Below are 21,583 nucleotides of genomic sequence, written 5' to 3'. Positions count from 1 at the left end.
TTTCCACTACCACTTTGAATGTTGAATGAGTGTGTGCAATAAAGACCTACAAGATCATATTTTTTTTTTGTGTTATTATTTTAGGCACATTATATTTGTCAATATGACTTGGATCAGAATCAGATCACATTTTATGACAAATTAATGCAGAAAACCATAAAATTCCAAAATTCCACATTTTTTGCCACTGTATATATATATATATATATATATATATATATATTTTCATGCTACCTCTCTTTTCTGAACATCCACATCTTGTCCACAAGTTTAGTTCTTTAATCCATCTGCACTGGCCCTTGCGGAAAGCCATGGGTTGCCCGAACATTGGCATTGCGTCACTTTGGCAAGCTGGCAAACATGAGTAATGACTGCGCTGAAGCCAGCTGCAGAGAGAGAGAGAGAGAGAGAGAGAGAGAGAGAGAACGCTAGACACAGATGCAGTCATGCAAACAGGAAGGACACAGGCCACAGTGTAATGCAAGGCATATAGCATATAGCAAGAGAGGACGTGTGCGCACTAATCGCAAGACTTTTGTCAGGTTACGCAAGACTTTTCATTGTTGGACTGGGAAATTATTAAATATATGAATTTTAAATCAATGGACCGCTGTAATGATCTTTACATACATATTTATGAACAAATGGCAATATAGGTTCTAAAGGTTGGAAAACAGTGCAAAAGAGTGTACATGTAATGTGTACGAAGTAAAATTATCACATAGTTATGGTGTTTCTAAAATAAAAGTATCAAGGTTATTTGCTGCCACAGAGAAGATTAAATGGAACCTATTACCTCCTATATTTTGCTCATGGATATTTGTCCTGTCTTCACCATTAATCTTCCAGTACATACAGAGTGTGAGAACTATTAGATAAATAGCTGCAATTTCACAGGGCCATTTGGCTGCAAATAAGCATCAACTAATAATACCATTATAATAGTAGAAGTGTTATATTATTTCATTTTAATTGGCTTTGGCTACCGCATGCCAAACATCTAAAAGTAATGAGAAAGTGCAGACTCTTAAGACTCTTAATACATGATCAGAATAGCTGCCTCTTTGAGAGACTGTTACTTGTAAAGATGTACTAATATATGTTCTTGTGTACTTATCATTTATGACAACCATATGTATTCTGAATATCTGAGTGCTCTTTTTATTATTATTCTGACTGGTTCTTTAAAAATATATCTCAGAAACAGAAGTGTTTGAAGGATTTAATTGGAAAACGCTCTATAGTCCACTTTCAGAGTTTTAATTTCTTTCATGATGTAGGTTGTTCGGAGTGGGCATTACACATAAATCATGCATAAATCATAAAACTATGATCTCCTGTGTTTTCCACTGTATGTCTTTTTCAAAAACTCATTATATCCAAATTTTAACAAAATGGATATTTTTTTTCTTTTATTACTGTATTATATTAGCTACTGATTTCTTTTACTGATTAACCAAAAATATCACCTCATGTCTTCAGTGGGGGAGAACAAGGCTGGCTGGCACAATGTGAACCTCTGGGTCAATAAGGGGAGCTCTTACAAATATTTAACATACTTTTAAAGAGACTAGCTAACATGAAGTAAATACAGAGTTGTGTCCTGATGTGGATGGCATTGGTTGGCACATTGATTTTATGGTTAATTGGCATATATACACGTGCATTGCCCTCCACATATATTGGCACCCCTGGTGAACAAAAGTAAAGCGAGTTGTAAAAACATTCTTTACTGCTTATCCTTTCAATATTTAACAAAAACATTTGTTAAAATCAAAACCTGAAAGCCAAGAAGCTTAACCTTCACATTATTGTCCAGCATGAGCTGGATCTTCCAGCAGGACAATGATTCAAAGCACACCTCTAAATCAACACAAAAATCTAATAAGAGAATCAGGGTTTTACCATGATCACCCCAGTCTCCTGACCTAAAGTCCATAGAAGACCTGTGGGATGAACTGAAGAGGAGAGCCCACAGCTGTTAATATGAAGGATCTGGAGAGATTCTGTGTGGAGGAATGGTCTCAGATTCCTTGCCATGTGTTCTTCAGTCCCAGTAAGCATTATGGGAGAAGACTCAGAGCTTTTATGTCTTGGCAAAAGGGAGGCTGCACAAAGTATTAAATTAATAGGTGCCAACAATTGTTTTCCTGTTGTCATCAGGGCCTAGGGCACGGACGCATGCCACATCCTCATTTACTAATATCTTCCTAATTTTTCTTAAATTTGTTCTTGAGAAAGGTCCTAAGAAAAAGTCTACGTCAGATTCATGACGTGTTCTTAAACCACAGAACTGTTCTCACCTTTGTGCTCTTGAGTGTGTGCAGATTCTGTTCTTATCTAAGAACAAATCCCAAATAAGAAAACATTGGTGAATGTCAGAATCTTCATGAAAACTGCGCAAGTGGGTTTTAAGAAGACATTTTGCCTTAAGAAGAAATGATGAATGAGACCCAATGTTTTTTACAGACCGTTTTGCTGTTTACCAGGGGTGCTGATGTATGTGGAGGGAACTGTACATACAAAAGTAATTAAGCAAATCCCGATTAAGCAAATGTATGCTTAGATGAGTTTAGATATCCATATATTGGAATAACAACGCTCATCCCTATTTAATTCCTCTTGGAAATCAGCCCCAGAAAGCTGGCAGCATCTGGAGAGAACCGGCCCACCACACAGTAGCCGAAAAAAGGCATAAGGGGCCATGGCGGCCATGCAGGGGGATTAGAGCATTAGGGCGCATTAGAGAGTGCTTTCATCGCTCCGCCCTACACAGGCGGGCCCTGGAGGCCACGGCTGGCCGAGGGAATCGCTATTGTAGTGCCTCCGTGCTGGAAGTGCCTTGCATTAGTCAGGGGGCAGCTGCTGACTCTCCACTCCGGCCTATGTGTGCGTGTGTGTATGTGTGTATGTGTGTGTGTGTGGGCGATCGTGGTGATGGAGAAAATACCCGTTATCTCAGCTTCACACACGGCTGGTGGATTAGCGGCCGCTCTGTACATCACGCTCCGCTCCACTCAAAAACCTCCTGAACCCCCCTCCGATTCGGCACTAGAATGAATGCGCCCATGCGACGTCTGGCCCCAAATACACACACAACAGAGAGAAGTGGGCTCAGTATATAGGGTCTCTTAGATGTGCACAATCTAGCTGGGGCCCATAATATCTGTCCAGCCTATGAGCCTATGACTGCACGGAGAAAAGAGTGGTTTAGTGTTAATTACATAATTGTTCGCCCGCTAAGCTGCTTTACCCCACATCAGCGTTTCTTCTGTCTCGGCTATATCGTACAAGTCGAGCCGCTCTAAATGTAAGGGTAATCCATATCAAAAGCACTTCCAGCTCTTGTGTGGCTTTTACCAGTAAATTGTTGCCGTCTCATCAAAAACTTTTTTTTTATTCTCCATTTAAAAAAACACCAGCTGCCCTTTAGATTGTGTGAACATTTCATGACAAATGGATTAACAGACATTGTCTAAAATTATTTGAATAAAATGTTGTTATGTTAACATTCATTAAAGCTGAAGAAATACTTCAGCATTTATCAGCCTAACCTGGGGCACTTATAGCAAAATGTTGCATGATATGGACATAAAAAGCTGTTGGCTATTATGATGATGACATGAGAAGCAACAAATTAATTAAAATGGTGTGCCTTTGTATGTTTTGCTTTGTAATTAATAACTGAAATCTGTTAAGAATAAATAAGAAGCAGATACAAAAAAGCTAACCTCTCCTTTAAGTTTTCTCTAAAAACTTGGTCATACAAACATAGGCCTACAAAAATGAATATATATATATATATATATATATATATATATATATATATATATATATATATATATACATATATATATATATATATATATATATATATATATATATATATATACATATATTCAGAGTTTCAGAGAGACACAGTTTTGTTACATCAGTAAAGAAATGTATGATTTTGAATGAAGTTATGAGCAAACATGACATTATAAAGATTTTAATGTCCATACTGGGTGCATGGTCACCATAGAAACAAAGCAACCAAGTCTTAGATGATGAGGGAAGCTCAGGCTTGGGGGTGTTCTTGAAATGGCTAACGGCATTTCTCTGAGCAGTGTTGTGCTAATTATTGATTACTTTTATGTGGATGTGCTCATAAGCATGGGCTTTGATTTGCCCCTGATAGTTGTCGAGCTCTCCGAGTTTAACACAATATGACTGTGCGTACACATTTAAACAAACACATAATTTTACATTCCAGACATTATTTCAGTTGACTTCTATATGACTGTAGCAAAGTGTTGCTTTGTTATACCAATCACTAGGCTAACCTTAACCGCCGAAATCTTTGAGCTCTATTGACCTTGTCATTTTTTAGTAAAAGCAAGAGGAAATACAGCAAACAAACTGCATTTTCGGTGACACTTCACACATACAGTATGTTACTTGTAACCATTGGTGTAGTCAGAAAGTAAGAAAAAAGTAGGTATATTGTAAATCTGCATAGCGCAGCACACATGTTAAGTTATTCATTTGTAATGCACACACAGTACAACAACTGGTGTAGTCTGGGCTTGCATTGCCATGTCACAATGAGTCAGAGATCCATTAGCTGATATAAACAGCATCTGTGTTCTTCCCTCTCTCTTCCATTTTTGGATGTATATGACATAGAAAAATGTAAAATGAATGGTTATACCTGAGACGCTGCTAATTTCACAGAGCTCATGTTACCAAACCTTACCACGGGTTGTTATAAAGTGTAAGATTTTGTGACTGTATCTGATTCTCAGCGTAAACAAACTTAATATTTCAAATATGTATGGTCTCACTATGCTATGCTGCAGCATTGTTCAGCTCCTCACCACCGCAATGTCCTCTCCCCTTACTCCGACCCCTCTGCTGAGACAGCCAATGAGAGACATGGTCATTAGCATACAAAATCAACATCCAAAGGGGTAAATGACAGTGTAAACACACCATGCAAAGGCTGAATTAGGATGTTTTTTGTAGGTAGGTTTCTTTCGATAATGTTAAGTTGAAAAAAGGGTAAACTGTGTCTTCTTTAAATAAATTAATAAATAAATAAACAAAAACACTGGGTCCTACAAACAGCTGAATAAACACATACACACACACATTTGCTTGGACTGCAAAACCAGTTAAACACAGGAGGGAAATAAATAAATAAACAAACAGAACCCAACCCAATTATGCCCATGAAACAAAGTCGCTCCCCCGCCTCTCTCTCCCTCTCTGCACCAACAGTAGCAGTGTATCTCCATTGTTTTGTTCAATAGGCTGCCTCCTTTTGTGGTACCCTGTCCTGTAATACTCATTAGGAAAATGTTTTGCTGATAGTTTGTGCATCTGTGCTGGCAATGAATGAATGCTGAAATATTTATTGTGAATATTAAATTAGAATCTCAAATTAGAGAGTATTCATTAATATACAACAATGGCTGTAATACACTCCCCTTTATTTCCCTAATGATGAGACGTAATGCAGTTGAATGTAAACTGTTATTAGGTTTTGCTGGCAGGTTTGAGGAAATAATGAGTGTGTATTGCAAGTAATGGGAAATATGTGCATGCATATGAGAGTGTCTGTGTGTGTTTGGTTTTATGTTATCAAAAGTGATTGTGTAAAGTGCTTTTTACAAAAGCTACATGTTTTGTTGATTTTCTAACTGAAAATAAGTTAACACACCCACTACATAAAATATAGAGTGTGCCATCGTTTTTGTGTTTTCTCTGTAAAGCAGTGGTACCCAATCTTATTCACAAAATGCGTGATGTAGCCCCAGGTTTTCATTCAAAACAAGTAGGAGCACACCTGAGTCCACTTGCTTTATCAGTTGCTCAGACTTCAAATAACTTATCATGTGTGCTTTGTTGGAATGAAAACCCTTAATGTCCCTTTGCAGATAACATTGGACACCCCTGCTTCAGAGGACGTGTTAACTTATTTTCACTTAGAAAATAAGTAAAACAGGTAATTTGACAGGGGTGCTCCCAAACTATTGCATATGACTGTACACATATATAAACCTCTCCTGATGTAATTACCATCTAACACCTGGTTTGGCTTATTAGTATTTCACTATGTTAAATTAAGTGTGCTTATTATGGAATTTAGCAACTGGAAATGTGTTCTTCAAACTAGCTCACTATATATCAGCTAAAAAAAAGTCAGTCTTGTTAAGTTTTACTGTTTATGTTTATTTGGAATTATTTTAATGTTATATGGTGTTTTATGGGCACAATCCCTCAGTGCAAAGATACGTAGTTTTAAACAAACAATGGGCCTCATTCACAATATTCCTCCCAAGTTGTTCTCGAGAAAGATCCTAAGAAAAAGTCTACGTCAGATTCATGACGTATTCTCAAACCGCAGAACTGTTAGCGCCTCTGTGCTCTTCAGTGTGTGTAGATTCTGTTCTTAGGAACCTAGGAACAAACCCCAAATAAGAAAACATTGGTGAATGTCTGAATCTTCGTCTGAACTGCATAAGCTGCACAAGAAATTTCTTCTTAGGTGAATGAGACCCATGTGCTTAGTAGGGCTGTAGTGCTCAAATCCAACTACCGTTTAAAATTTATTTTTTTTCTTTTAACGGTCACCGGCGCGCGCCGAACTTTAGCGTCTTTGTCATCTGAACTCCGGTTCTGTAATTTGATGGAAATGTAAACCGTTTCGCAATAAAATCTTTGTGAAACCTCTCGTAGGTATTTAACGTGGTAATCCACGGTTAAAAAAATCTCTTTTAACCTCGCCCCCTTCAAGTTCTTTGGCATTTTTTCCGCCGCACGTTTAAACGGCCCTCCTCTTCTTGTTCTGCCACCCTGTACGTATCAGTAGGTTCATTTCTTCTATTTCTTGATGTTTTAATTCAGTAAATAGATGTTTCTTTTGTGATTTCGTTATATCCCAACAAGTAACTTAGTAGGTCTACCTAGTAGGTCTGTTCTGTGTAAAGGTGTTTTTGCTGAATGTGACAGCCTTGCATGATGTTTAGCTGTTTACTGTTGCTAAACGTACTCAAAGGCACATATTTGCACCTAGCTAGCTAGCTATCTGTGTCTGGTTTTTGGAAGTGTTAGATAGGGAGGTTGGTTTACAGTTTGAAAAGCATGTTTCCATGATCTGATTGGATGGCGTTGAACCTGGCAGTAAAGTGTTGCATAGAGATGAACCATTTCACAAGTTTTTTGTTTAAACTCTATTGTACTGTATTGTGTTGAAAAATGAACTTGCTAAAACAAGGGAGAGATGGTCCAAGCAGATAAAAGGACGGGGAGAGTTGTTGATGTCAGATGGATGGCATTGTTGATTGGAATAGTTCGTTTTGTTAGTTTAAAGGCTTGAGTTGAACTTTAATTTATGTCAGAAAGGAATCAGAATATATTTTGATTTAATTTTAATGCCAAAACTGATGATCATCGATTACTTTAGAAAGCTAAGTAGTTAATTGTCTTAATTAAGCCATCATTGCATTGGATGGATTACTTGAGAGTGGGCAATGGGTCAATTAACTCAGAGTGGGCATTAAGTGGATTCATTTCGAGTGGGCATTGAATGCAAGGAAACTTTTAATCCATACTACATTTGTGTTTGTAAATAGAAGAGAAGGTGTTTTATTATTGTTTGAATTTGATGGAGTTATTTTATTGTGTTTGGGATTACTTGGATCTTGAAACGCACAAAGTGCTACCAACTTATAAGACTGAAGTTTAAGATGTGGAAAAATATTCCTGCAGATTTCACAGAAAATTTGAAAGCAAGTCTCCGGAAAAGAGTCTCCTATAACACTGCAATAAAGGCAAAGAGTGGACACCCTGAATACTGAAAGAATTCATACTACATGTAGTTGTTCTGGATTCTGTTTAATTTTCTGTTAAATGAAATACTTAATGGCTGTTTTGACTGGAAACTAAATAAATGAAGGGTGGTCTCTGACTGTGTGTGTGAGTGAATGTGAGTGAGCGGTGTAGCACAAGAGTTAGCAGAAGATCAGAAATAGATCTGGCTGGCAAGGCGAGTGTCAGCAGACATCAGTTCCTGTCCAAGAGGACATGACTGGAGATGTCGTGGGCAGTGGAGTGCAGTGTGGCTCAGTGTGTCTGTGTGATGTTCACCTCCAGCCACACACACACACACACTCGTGCACACACGAACATTCAAACTAAAAAGACCTTCAAGTTCTTTCTAATGTACCTCACCAGCAGAGCTGTCCTCTCAATGTGAGAATGACCCCAACCCCAACATGTAGCCTAGGTTGTGTGCTGTTATTTATTCTGAAACCTTAATTCTTAAATCCGAAGTAATTTAAACCATTCTGTCGCAGAGGTGTCTAGAGAGGAGTTTGCGTAGCAGACTGCCATGACTGAGGAAGCTAACTCAAACATTTGTTCATATAAAGCCTCTTGAACTTGAAATATAGTAGGTCTGTTATGTAGGTATAATAATAATGAAATAAAGTAGGTCTGTGTAAAGGTGTTTTTACTGAATTTGACAGCCTTGCATGATGTTTAGCCGACTGTTGCTAAATGTACTGAAAGGCACCCTCTTGCATCTTTTCACTGAAACCAAAATCTAAGTTAAATCTATGTGATTTCTACCAAGAAAGTGCTTGGATAAATATTTTGAAATTCATGTGTGGCTTCATATCAGAAGGCAACAGCTGAGTTTGCACCTCACCTGTAGTTCTGATCCCTTCACTCAAGCATCAGGCCAAGGTTTTGGAGGCGCTAGACACAGAATGTGTTATCAAAGCTCTCTGCAAACCAGGGGAATTTGTGCTATCTTACGTAAAGCAAAACCTCACAGAGCAAGGACCTGCAACACTGCTTCCTATGCCCTCAAATCCTGTACGAAACAGCCAGATCCCATTTTCACCAACATTTTTAAGTATTTGCCAGCTTTGTCTGCTGTCCCAATTCTTTTCAAAAACACTAGCATCAAGGGAGTGGTGTGGAAATGTTGAATCTGAAAAATGAGGGAAATTGTCACATCACCACATCATAACTACTAGTTGATTGCATTCGGTTGGTCATCGGCAGCTGGTTAATTTATCATGTGAACAATATGCACATACAATATAGATCTCCTAGGATGGTTCAATGATTGACATTGCATTAGATATAGACTTAATGTTACAATCAGTTACTAGAGTTATGATACAGAAATTGAAGTGTCTGATACATTTACTATTGGTGCATTGTTTGCTAGCATGGTCTATTTTTTTAAATGATATCAGACAATGTACTTACAGGTGCTATTTCAAAACTATGGGTTTACAACTGGCATTTAAACTCTGTCAGCCATTTGAGCTCAATTACTTGTGATAAACTTAGAAATTCATGAGTTGTATAGTTTAGATGAACTGTCCAAAGTCAACAGTGTGCCCTGGAGTGGGTGGTGATGAGTGATGTTTATTGCAGCATTTCTGGGGCTGCATTCACAAAAGAATTAAATAAATAAATAAATCCTCCTTAGAACATATTATAATTGTGGGCTTATGTGGAAAAAGCAGGAGACAAGGATGGGCAAGAGTAACAGAGGTAGCGTGTGTGTTCTTGTCAAATCTTAAAGTCTAGCACTCAGACAGGTGTGAGACTGTCGTAAAGTTAAAAAAAACATTTAAGATAATAATGTTGTTGAGAATACCACTTATTCTTAAAATCATTCTTAAAAGAGTTGAAAAAAAATTGTATGTAGTTCTTAAGAATTCTTAAGAAGTTATTTGAAGAACGAGATTTGTTGGTGACTTTTTTCATAAGAATGAAGTGAGGAAAAAACACACATTTAAGAAGATTTTCCTTCTTAAGACACTTTTGTGAATCTGGCCCCTGGTTCCTTGGATTCCCTGCAATTTGCGTACTACACGTACAACACCCTCTCTCTTGTTGACCAGACTATCCTCGATCTTCTGGATGCTGGGTTTGCTAGTAGGCAGATTTCAAGTGTAAGAATGGGAAACATAACATCATCCCTGTTGATCCTGTACACTACCCCCCTGGAGTGCTTCCTCAGACAACTGCAGTATTCATTACAATTTGTTTGCTTAAAACTGCAATGCAAAATGAACTTCATTAAATTTGCTAATGATGCCACAAAACCGCATGCAGAAATAAGGTGGCTAAACAACAATCTGGCAAGTGAGGAGAGGAAAACATGCAATATTGATAGGGCAAACTCTTGTATTTGCTCCACACTCCATGGACTGCAGGTCTTTAAGAAATAATTGATAATTCTGGAGCTTGCATTAAAATTACTGAAAAGGTGCTGTAGAGACTTCGCTTGCAGCAGCTTCTTTGGCACTAGTTGGTCCTTGTCAGCATCCATTCTGCCTGGCTGTTCGGCCTCGAAAATCAAGCAAATTTGCATGGCTACTTTATTTGTCTTTCCACAATTTTGGGTGCTCTGTGAGCTGTAGTTTGCGGTGTGTGAACCACAGGCGAACATCAGACGGTCTTCATTGGCAATAGTTCTGTTTGAGGTAGACATTGGCTTGGTGAGGTAGAACTGTTTTTATTTTTAAGTGGATGCTGGTCAGAGAGAGCTATATTTATCAAACATCTTACAGTAAGGATGCTGATTTGGAATCAATTTTGCTCATCCGACCTAATGGCAAATATTATATGAACATAGGGGACATAAGGGGTCTTAGATTATCATACTGAGATTGTGTTGATCCCAGCAGCCGGTTGTAGCTGTTACGTTCTTGAGCCACTTAATGACAAGTTCCTCCAAGGGCAGTGTCCTCACCATTGGTTAATATATGCTGCTTTAACCGCTTACCAAACCAAAATTTTATGGCACACTTTTATAACCTGAGAAAAGCTCTATTAGTTTGCATTGAAGTCCCTGTGGTTACTGAAAACTAAGCCTGGAATGTTAAGGGGTTAAAGTATTGGCTTACGTTAAACAATATATGGCACTATTCTGTGCTCACATGCTCAAACATACACTACACAGAATCATGTGTAGAGTCAAGCAAAGTTTGTTTTTTCACCTCTCACAATGTGAACTGACGCATTCGCTATCTTGCCTCTCGCTAGTTGTGTTACTGCATTAGTTGTGCTACCATTTTACTACACTTAAATTAATACAGTGTGCTTTTGTCAAAAATGTCTATTATTATGCAGAATCATGCATCAAGCAAAGGCTATATTTTTATTTGTTGAGTGTGAAAATGTTTGAAAAACATTTGTTCAGAGGAGGCTAGCACAAATGCTAATTGCATTACCTTCCTAACTAGCTCATGATACTTTAGCAAAGTCTTTACAAAGTATAAAAAAATTCTTAAAAATAATAATCAACACATCAACATTCACTTACTGGTCATTTAATAGTGCCTAACTATTATTTTTAACTAGCAGTAAATAATTTATTAAATTGTCTTGGGCTGCAAGTATTGGCAAAAACAGAAGAGAACACCCTTGAGTACCATTAGGTCCTGTTTGTACCTGTCGTAACAAGGTACCAAAAAACATAAACCTGGAACCTTCAGTGCTGGACCAGTGACCAATGGAAAAAGCCCAGTCCCAGTTTTCTAATACCAAAGGTTCTGTTACTTTGTGCAACAGAAAAATGCCATAAATAAACTAAATATAACAGCCTGTTAGATCTACAGCATAGGGCAGCAGGTCACATAGCAGGCTGTAAACACTGTGAGATCCCAAAGTAGACTTTAATTTGTTCAGTATATCATGTCATATATAAATCCCAGAGACACTGTGAATAAACGTGGCTTTCTTATCTTAGAACAACAGCACCTTGCCTGTCTATATCTGCAATTATTCTGAACTGTGCTTATCAACAATAAAGTGAAATGACTAAGCCAGTGACACTATAGTGCTATGGCATACCCAGTCCAACAAAAAGTATGTGTGACATTGGCTCTGAGTTGACCTGCCGCTGATAGCTGCGCTATCTTAGTGTCTTTCATTACAGTCTGATAACCCTTAATGAAGGCTGCTCTGATTAATGAGCTGTACAGACACCGAGGACTAAATACTGCAAGCTTTGTGATGAGAACAGCATGCCTCCACCTAACACCAATCACAAGGTCGAATAGTCTGTCTCAGTTTTACAGCTCCATTCAGCAGTCCTTCTGATACATAATATGTAGATTATTTTAGCCTGTAGATGAATAGATACACATGAGTAAATTGTTTGTTTGTTTGTTTGATATGCTGTATTAGTTGAATGACACTGAGCAAATACAAACAGATACAAAGGAAAAATATTTGGAACAAATTCGGGAACAGTCTTTGCAGATAAATCTGCAAATCTTTTTTACCAATTCATTTTCTTCCAAATATCCACAGAGTGTGAAAATGCTCCAGAAACGTTCTGTAAGTAACAAAAATCATCCTCTAAATCATCATTTCAAAAAAATAATTTTCTGGCATCCTTGGTTTTAAGAGTATACATCAAAATAGAGTTATAATTAAAGTTTGGTAAGAAGATCATGCCTGAAGCTCCTCCTCCTTCCAACCTAACATCTTAAAGAATCCAGTTGTACGTTTCAATTCCCAAGGCAAAGTTTTAGTAATTCACCACCACCCAATCCTCAGTCCTGTCTCTGTTCATTAAAAGCAGGTCTGGCCATCTAGCTAAAGCAGAAGCTGCCCAGAAGTCCAGCCCATGTTCATATGTTGAAGACATGGTCTGAAGTAGCATATTTCCTTCTGTTCTATTCTATGTTTCCATCTGCTTCATACAGCTATATCAATGGTGCCCAGTCTTACCCCGAAAGGGCCGGTGTGGCTGCAGGTTTCATTACTACAAAGCAGGAGCTCACATGATCTGTCATTTAAAGACAGACCAATTGATTAAGTAAGTAAAATCAGATATGTTCCTGCTTGATTTGAATGAAACCCTGCAGCCACACAGGCCCTTTGCGGATAAGATTGGACACCCCTGACCTATGTCCTATGATATAGGCATTGTAAAGGACAAAAGACCATAAAGCAATTTGCTTAGGAAACTTTATCTTTAAAGTTCACCTTGACATATTGTCCCTATTTAATTTATTTAATTTTTTTTTATTTCTTTCAGAACTATGGTCTGGAAACAGAGAACCTGCGGACCCTTTCACATAAGCTCAACGCCTCAGCAAAAAACCTGCAGAACTTCATCATGGGCCGACGCAGGGGTGGGCATTATGATGGACGGGCTTCTCGACGCCTGCCCAATGACTTTCTCACCTCAGTGGTAGACCTCATAGGAGCTGCCAAAAACCTACTAGCCTGGCTTGACAGGTGTGTTACAACACTAGTTAACTACTTTCAAACAAGTATTAGTAGACCAATAACATTCAGTGACTCTATTGACTCTATTGTTCAGTGACAGTATTGTAGATATATATGTAGCGTTAAGCCAATTTTCTGTTTGTGATTTCTTCCAGATCATTTCTTGTGGTCTGTGCAGGATTACAAATAAATCCATTCACCCAATGTCTTTTTTGGCTTATAGGTCACCCTTTGTCAGTGTTACAGAGTATTCGCTACTGAAAAACAACATTGTTCAACTGTGCCTGGAGTTAACCACAATAGTACAACAGGTATCTATTACACAGCTTTCAGTGTTTTTGTTGGAAACATATTTTAGGAGTTTGCAATTTGTTGCTTTTAGGTTCAAATCTCGGTTACTGAAATATGTACGCTAAAGCTAACTCATCTCATTTTAAACAAAGGCCAAGGGGCCCTGTTAGTGTGATGTAAATGAAGTGGTTTAGTTTCATGGAGGGTTCAGCCGACAACCTCTCGGCATTGTAGTTTGTGAATCAGTTTTTAATCCCTCCAACAAAACTCTCTACAGCAGTTACAAACAGAGAATAGAATATTAGAATATCAGACATGATGTTAACACACATCACTGTAGCATTAGCAGCACTGCTGGTGATACGTCACTAGGCCATGTATGTGGCAACCTTGATGGCAGGTGCATGGTTGAACCAAACACTCCACAGCATATCCAGTGAAAAGTGAAACCGTGCAATTCTACATAGCCACATCTTATGCAAGTGTGCACGTTCTCTGCCCTGATCATAACTTGTTTGTTTTATATGGAGAAATCCAAGAGTGGGTAAATATCACATAGACAGAATGAAAATATTGATAATAAATATCTGAAGCGATATCACATCAATCCAAAATCGAGCTCTCAATACATGAGATCATGCTAGCAACAAACCATTTTATTCATTGCTTGCTATGAAAGTTGATCTGTGAAAGCTATGGCATAGGATACTGCACTGCAGGGCCAAGCTGAGGCTTAGGAAACATGTGGCTTCACTGGCACCTACTGAAGCAAAGGTCTTAGCCGGAGGCCTAGCGGACCGTTGCTATGCTGATCCAAACCCGTCTGAGCCAAAGGCCTTGTTTTCCCATACTCCACAAACAAAACCGTTCATGGAGTCTTTTTGCACAATGAGGCCGGACATTGCCTGGCCAGTGGCCTCCTTCAGGACCAAGGCAGCTTATGTGTCCAAAGCTGACATGCCTGGAGCTCAAGAGATAACCGAGCTGGGCGAAAGCATTCGGCCAAGAACAGCCAGGTGGAAACTGGGTTATCAAGACCATACAGAACATCAAACAGGGCTGTAACTACAAGGGTAGATGTGGAGGTCTGTCTACTGTGTGTGTATATATATATAGGCTAGTTCTCTATAAGGATTCCCCTGATGAAATATCAAGCTACCCTTCATTTCACCTCTCACCCTGATTTCTACAGTGTTCTCAATGTGTCCTGTCTTTGTTGCTGTATCCTAAACTATATAAACTAGTTCTTGATGAACACTGTAATTGTTTTCTTAGTGGTATGGTCTGGATATAAAGTGGCATGCAAAAGTTTGGGCAAACTGATCGAAATTTCTGTTACTGTGAAATGCTGAGTAAAATATTACCTGATTTCTAAAAGGAAAAGTTAAAGATGACACATTTATTTAATATTTTAAGCAAGATTACTTTTTTGTTTCCATCTTTTACAGTTTCAAAATAACAAAAAAGGAAAAAGGCCTGCAGCAAAAGTTTTGGCACCCTGCATGGTCAGTACTTAGTAACACCCTTTTGCAAGTACCATAAATTGTAAATGCCTTTTGTAGCCAGCTAAGAGTCTGTCATTTCTTGTTTGGGGGGATTTTTGCCCATTCTTCATTGCAAAAGGCTTCTAGTTGTGTGAGATTATTGGGCTGTATTGCACACACTGATTTTTTATGGTCTATCCATAGATTTTTGATAACATTTAGGTCAGGGGACTGTGAGGACCAAAAGCTTATGCCTCTTGAGGTAGTCCATTATGGATTTTGAGGTGTGTTTAGGATGATTATTCTGTTGTAGAAGCCATCCTCTTTACATCTTCAGCTATTATACAGTGTGATTTTTGCTTCTGGAATTTGCTGGTATTTAATTGAATCCATTCTTCCCTCTACCAATGAAATGTTTCCCGTGCCACTGGCTGCAGGTATTCTTTTTGTGAAAATCCTTTTTTTCCAGAAATACTTTTGCTTATTGTGGCCAGCTTCTTCAGTCCACAGTACTTCAGTCTTGTTTAGAAATCCCCTTGCAAACTTCTGATGTTGAATTTTGTGGTGAGGATGGAGGAAAGGTTTTCTTCTGATGACTCAGAACAGTGCACCACCACTCCAGAGTTAAATCTAAATCTTCCTGAAGCTCTTTTGCAGTCAAATGAGGGTTTTGATTTGGTTTTCTAGCAATCCTACGTGCAGTTCTCTCAAAGTTTTCTTGGTCTTCTAGACCTCAGCTTGACCTCCACCTGCCATTTTGTTATTACATTATGAACTGAGAAAATTATTGTCTGAAAATGCTTTTTATTTTAATTTTCAGAGCACTAGGCTGCTGTTTAGGGGGGCCCATGGCTGCTGATTGTTGAGCTAAGGTTTGAGGTATCAGAGGTTTGAAATTTGCATCACATGGCCTTGCCTAATGAAGATTCTGAACAAGCCATAGCCCTAACAAGCTAATTCTAAGTCTAAGAGCTCAAATCTTCTGGGATGGTCAAACTTTTGCATGGGACTTTCTTTTTTTTCACTTGAAAATTGTTCGAAACAAAAAAATCCACTAATCTTGCTTAAAATCTTGAAAACTTTGTGCTTTTTCGAGATCAGTTCATCTTCTTTCACTTAACTATTCACAGTAACTGAATTTTTGACCGGAAGTGCCCAAACTTTTGCATGCCATATGTATTGACTGTTTCATCCACTTTTATAGATTAGCATCCTGTGGCTGATGGCTGGTGGAGAATCTCAGGTAGTAGGACTTGTTTGATTAGAGGCAGCTCACAGGGGAGCCATCGCTTATCGCCCTATCTAATAACCTATTCTCTATTTACCTATTCCACTCTTCCTCAGCATAGAACCCCTTATACAATGTCACCTTCAGTCAGATTTATCATGCCATTAAGCTTAGTTGCATCACTTGTGCTTTGAAGATCCCCAACGTTGTCATTGGTTGCAGGATTGTACATGTCATATCCATTTTCCTGCTTGTGTATCTATTTTACACCACCACATCATCATCAGAAATCAGATCCAGGACCCAGACTACATCATGACTCACATTCTTTAAAAAATAAAACGTGCCAAAAAGGGTTCTTTCTAGAACTTCAGTTATCTAAAGAACCTTGTAATAAACGGTTCTTCAAATAATCCACATCAGGAATGGATTAATGACCGGGCCAGTGCCCACAGGCCCCTGACTTCCAGGAGCTTTGGGGGCTGAGACCACAAGGCCCTAGGGAGCTAAAATATTTGGGACAGTGCAATATACAGTATACATTAGATCAACGAATGTCAATTGAATTGTATAAAAGTGACTAAATTAATTAAATAAATGGAGAAATGTTTTCTTTTTTCAGGTTTTTTCTGTTACTTTTAGAGTTTTTAAAGTCTCCATTGATGGTTGTGCCCAGAGTCCTCACAAGATGGTGGTCCATCACTGCTCCACATAATGTAAAGGTTCTATACCAATTAAAGGTGTATCCTAAAGTCAAGAACCACTTAGGAACCTTTATTGTTATGCTGGCTAAACCTAAACCTTTCTGACCTCTGTGCGTAGTTAGAGAATACAGCGAAGCTTTCATAGAGTAAAATTAAATTTAACAGCTCAATTGACTATTTTCAAAATTCTGAGAAGTCCTGCCTTTCTTATTTATTGCTATGTCCATCAAACTTTCATCTCAGGCTACTTGGTAGCATCTGTACTAATAGGCTAATAAGTTTGAATCATTTTTCATTAAACAAGAAACTGGCTTTACAGGATATTCAGTGCAGATATAGGTGTTTCAGAATTGACAAAATATGAATGTTGGCCAACTGAAAGTGAAAAAAAAAGTAGAAATCTTGTTTACATTAATCATACCATGTAAATCATTTAGTCACATAACGTTAAAGCAGTAGGTTTTGACGTCTAGTAAGGGGGAGATTTTAGCAACAGAAGCTGCCCCTTCAGATGAGCTAACATTGGCAGGAAAACTGATCAGAGCATTGTAAGATGCTGAGGAAGACTTGCTGTTCTTTTTCAAAATTTACAATGACGTGTATGAGCACATTAATAGTCATCTTTACATACAATATTTAATCTAAGGTAAGTTAAGAAAAGCTAACTAGTTAGCCAACTGATCTTTACTTTTTTGTGATGTTATTTACCATTAGTCATATTAAAATGATTTTTAGCGTAAAAAGTCACCCAGATAATGTTAGCTTACCTTACAGACAGCATAATCATGTAAGTTGTTTTGTCATTGAGCTGTGAGAGTGGTTTTCCACATAGTTAAATCCAACTTCAGGAGTGATCCAGATGATCAGGATAGTGTGTTTCAGTTATTATATGTTCCTCAGCAACAACATTTCTGACAAATTTACTGCCACGGCCATTCTCACTGCAGGTTTGTTGTGAGGAGTTCAGTTTTTCCTTTTCTTGATGTAGTTGTGTTGAAATGGTGTTTTAAGAAGATTCATGCTGGGCAGGTGTACCTGTGTATAACAAAACTGTTTGCATCATGTTCTCAGCCATGACGATTAGGCTTAAATGGCACAGTTTTGTGATGGCTGTTGAGATTTGTCAGGCAGACGATTGATTCCCTGTGTTGCCCTTTAGCGCACTGGTTACTAGCCTCCAGTGGGACTCCTTTGTGCAAATGCTAACGATTTCACATGACATAGCCATGCCTTCTTGCCTTCATTAGAGGCGATAGGCTCTTTTGCCTGATTTCCTCTGATCTGTCTGTGTGTCCACAGGACTGCACCGTGTATGAAACCGAAAACAAGATTCTTCATGTGGTGAGTACCTCTCTCTCACTGTCTCTCTGTCTCTGCTCAAATGTCTTGTGCCTTCTGAAGTCTTTATTTAAACTTACTGAAAAAGACAGTATTCTTGGCTGTCTGGTTATTTCTGGAAGGTTTCACTCTAAATTCATGCTCTTGGGAACACAATGCTATATGTACAATGCTGTATGTACTGAATACATTAAATAAAGGAGGTGAGGAATGGCTTTTTTTCTGAGGCAACGACCTGCTACTATTTTGGTAGAACAAACACCATTAAGTCCCAACACGCCACTTGTTTGGCTGGCAGTTTTTCTGTAAACTATGAGTGTGTGCATTTTGCACTAGTCCTGCTCTCTTGCCTTGGCTCCATTGTGAGATAGTGTGGTGGAGGGGGAGGCCAGCTGAGGCCTGACCCATTTTCAGTAAAGCTCCGTCCTACTGCAGAGCCCCAAGCGCCTTACTCTTTCCACCTCCTACCTCTACAAATCACCAGTGTTAAATTCACTCCTGTAGAGTTACAATTACACCTACTGAGTGGAATCTGATGCAGTTTGACGTTGTACGACTTCATTTAACCCTCCTATGTCCCCTGTGGTGCACACACCTTCAGTCTCTCTTCTTACATTTTGCTTATTTTTTCCCTCACTCATAGCTCACTGAAACAAGCAAAGATAAATATACGAAAAGTACACATTCAAGATACGGGTTTGATCTTCCTATAGACCTGAACTTTAGCCAACCCAACCTGTTTAGGATAATTACCTAGCCCAGCTGATTCTACGACTGCACAGACAAACCTCCGCCAACACTACAACCACCTAAAGCACTTTTGCTGAAGGAAAGCCTTGTTCTCGGTTTGTTTTGCAGGATTGTTTGATCTTTTTCAAAAAAGAAAAATGCATGCCATGCATTGATTTTCAGGGGGCCACACTTACAGCGTTTTAAAAAAAAAGAATTCACCCATCGTGGGTTACTTTAACAGCCCTTGTTATTGATTGCCAAAATGTTATTTGTTAGGTCAGCACATTCAGACTCCAGTACTGCTGAGCAGGTTGAATGAGGTCATTGTAACTCTGCACTTTTTCCAATTTGGCAAGTTTTTCCTGTATTGTTTTACAGTTCCTCGTGCTTCCGAGGTACACCCTAAGATATATTAAATAGACATTTTATGCATTATCTTCCATTTTTAACCAAAGACCATTTGCTAAATAGATACACACACACAGACACTCTAGAGGTGGGAACAAGCCACTGAGTTGCAAGTCACGAGTCTCAAGTCTTGACACTCAAGGCCTGAGTCCCAAGTCAGAACAAGTGAGTCTGAAGTCAAGTCCTGCATCAGTACAGGCAAGTTCTAAACTTTGAGTCCTAAAAAAGCCAATATGCATTCTTCAGTTTTAATGCCATTTCAACAATAAACACCAAAAATGATAGAATTGCCTATCTAATGATAGCATGTTAGCAGTATAATGCAGAACATTGAAAACACAGGTGTTTTTTTATTTATTTATTATCCTTCCAAATAAATTGCCTCCCCTTGAAAATTCATCTTGTTGCACGGTGTGAAATCTTAACTAAACCCTTACAAAAAAAAAGACTGTATGAATTCATTTTTAGACACCTCACGTTTTTCCCATGTGTATAAAAAAATTTTACTTTTTTTAAGAAAAGACAACTGCTAGTTTAAAACAACAGACGCCAGTTCTAAAGCTCATCTCCCTTCACCTCTGTAATGAAATAAATAGGCAAAGCATAATCATAGTAACTGGCAATTAATAAAGTTGCTGTAATAGGTCTGTCCTACGCCTGGGCAATGTGGTGACATAATTGGATAACATCAATGATTGACAAGTAACACGAAGACAATGATTAAAAGATGACATTCTGCATGTTGGGGAACTGACAGAGAACTAGAAAGGAATCTAAAGTTAAACAGCTTGCTAAATATTTGAAATTGGGGTTCATGTTCCTTTAAGAAGTGTGCAGGCGGGTGTTCAAAGAATCAGGTTTTTTCTGTTGACAAGAAATAACTTTGTTAAAAAGCTGCCTGTTCTCTCTGCTACACTCTGTAGTGCTAGTTTTACCTACCCATGGCTTGTCCTCTTCTATTTACTTTACCTTAGGTTTAGCTTGAGTTCATGGAACTGAATGAAAATAAATGATGATGTGCTATAGAACTTCAACTTGCTTTACTGTGACTCTCTGCAGTAAAATAACCAAGCAAAAGTGACTGGGTTTTAACCTAGAGCAGCTAAGTTAATTCTAGCCCTGGAACTTTTAGAAGTAGAGAAAGTTCCTCTGATCCCCTTTTATGATCAAGAAAGCAGGATCAGTAAAAGGTACCAAATAATATTAAATAACATGTACACAATGTTTAATTCACTTTTATTGTTGAAATATTGGGCTATTATGGGGCCTTTAAAAAGCCATTAGGCAGCAGTACTGTAAATTCCCCACTCTTTCTGCTGTGGATTTCCCAGACTATCATTTATCATCTGAGAAATATTTACAGCATTCTCTGTACAGCTTAAGCGTCTCAGTGGTTAGTTACATTTTGAAAATTCTGAAAATGAATGAATAATTTATTTCCAAAGGCATCTATAGCTGAATTACAGTGACACTCTGCTATAACGACAGAAATGTCTTGTGTTTTTATATATGTAAAGCATGGCTTTCTAAATGACTTATTTATTTCATTTTTTTCTTTACAAAGTGAGCATATTAGGCCTGTTTAATTGGATTTAGTGCAGTACAGTTTGTGAAACTTTGAATAAAAATGATTGTAGTTGTATTGTCATTGTTGGTCAAATTGTGGCTCAAGTGACTCAAGTCTGACTTCAGTCCAAGTCATGTAACTCGAGATCCCACCTCTATCACACACACACACACACACACACACACACACACACACACACACTGAGCACAGTATGAATGTTTAGAGACCACTCAATAGATGGATAGCTTATTCATAAGTGTGCCCCAAGATTCCTCTAAAACAGCATTTTTATGTTTATTGGTTGGCAGTTGGTGTTCAATATTGCAAAACCTCACTGCTGGTCCCTGTCCCTCGAGGACACGCCTACAGCAGTCACATGGATAGAGACATAGTGTGTGTGTGTGTTTATTTCTGCCTCATATCTGAGCATAGATATGGGCCCATGCTTATGTTCACACATGCATAAGGACGCAGAACGTTATGTAAGCTTGCCCTAGTTGTGCGTGCGCGTGTATGTGTGTGCATATGTGGAAAGAGCGGGGTGGGGTGTTCATGCATGATGATGAAATGGATT

At 38.4% G+C, this 21,583-nt stretch overlaps 1 protein-coding gene across 1 annotated transcript in view; it reads left to right on the top strand.

Annotated features, from left to right (window-relative positions):
• LOC118807263 (connector enhancer of kinase suppressor of ras 2-like) overlaps positions 1–21,583 on the top strand; it is a 124,155-nt gene that overhangs the window by 40,515 nt on the left and 62,057 nt on the right. The window contains exons 3-5 of the mRNA XM_036569226.1: positions 13,064–13,266; positions 13,481–13,568; positions 18,264–18,305. Coding sequence (XP_036425119.1) covers positions 13,064–13,266; positions 13,481–13,568; positions 18,264–18,305 — 333 coding nt within the window. The remainder of the gene's footprint in view (positions 1–13,063; positions 13,267–13,480; positions 13,569–18,263; positions 18,306–21,583) is intronic.

The sequence above is a fragment of the Colossoma macropomum genome, unplaced genomic scaffold, assembly GCF_904425465.1.
Source record: "Colossoma macropomum unplaced genomic scaffold, Colossoma_macropomum, whole genome shotgun sequence".
Classification (NCBI taxonomy): domain Eukaryota; kingdom Metazoa; phylum Chordata; class Actinopteri; order Characiformes; family Serrasalmidae; genus Colossoma; species Colossoma macropomum.
The sequence above is the reverse complement of the archived record's forward strand: the minus strand, read 5'-3'. Positions and strand labels throughout refer to the sequence as shown.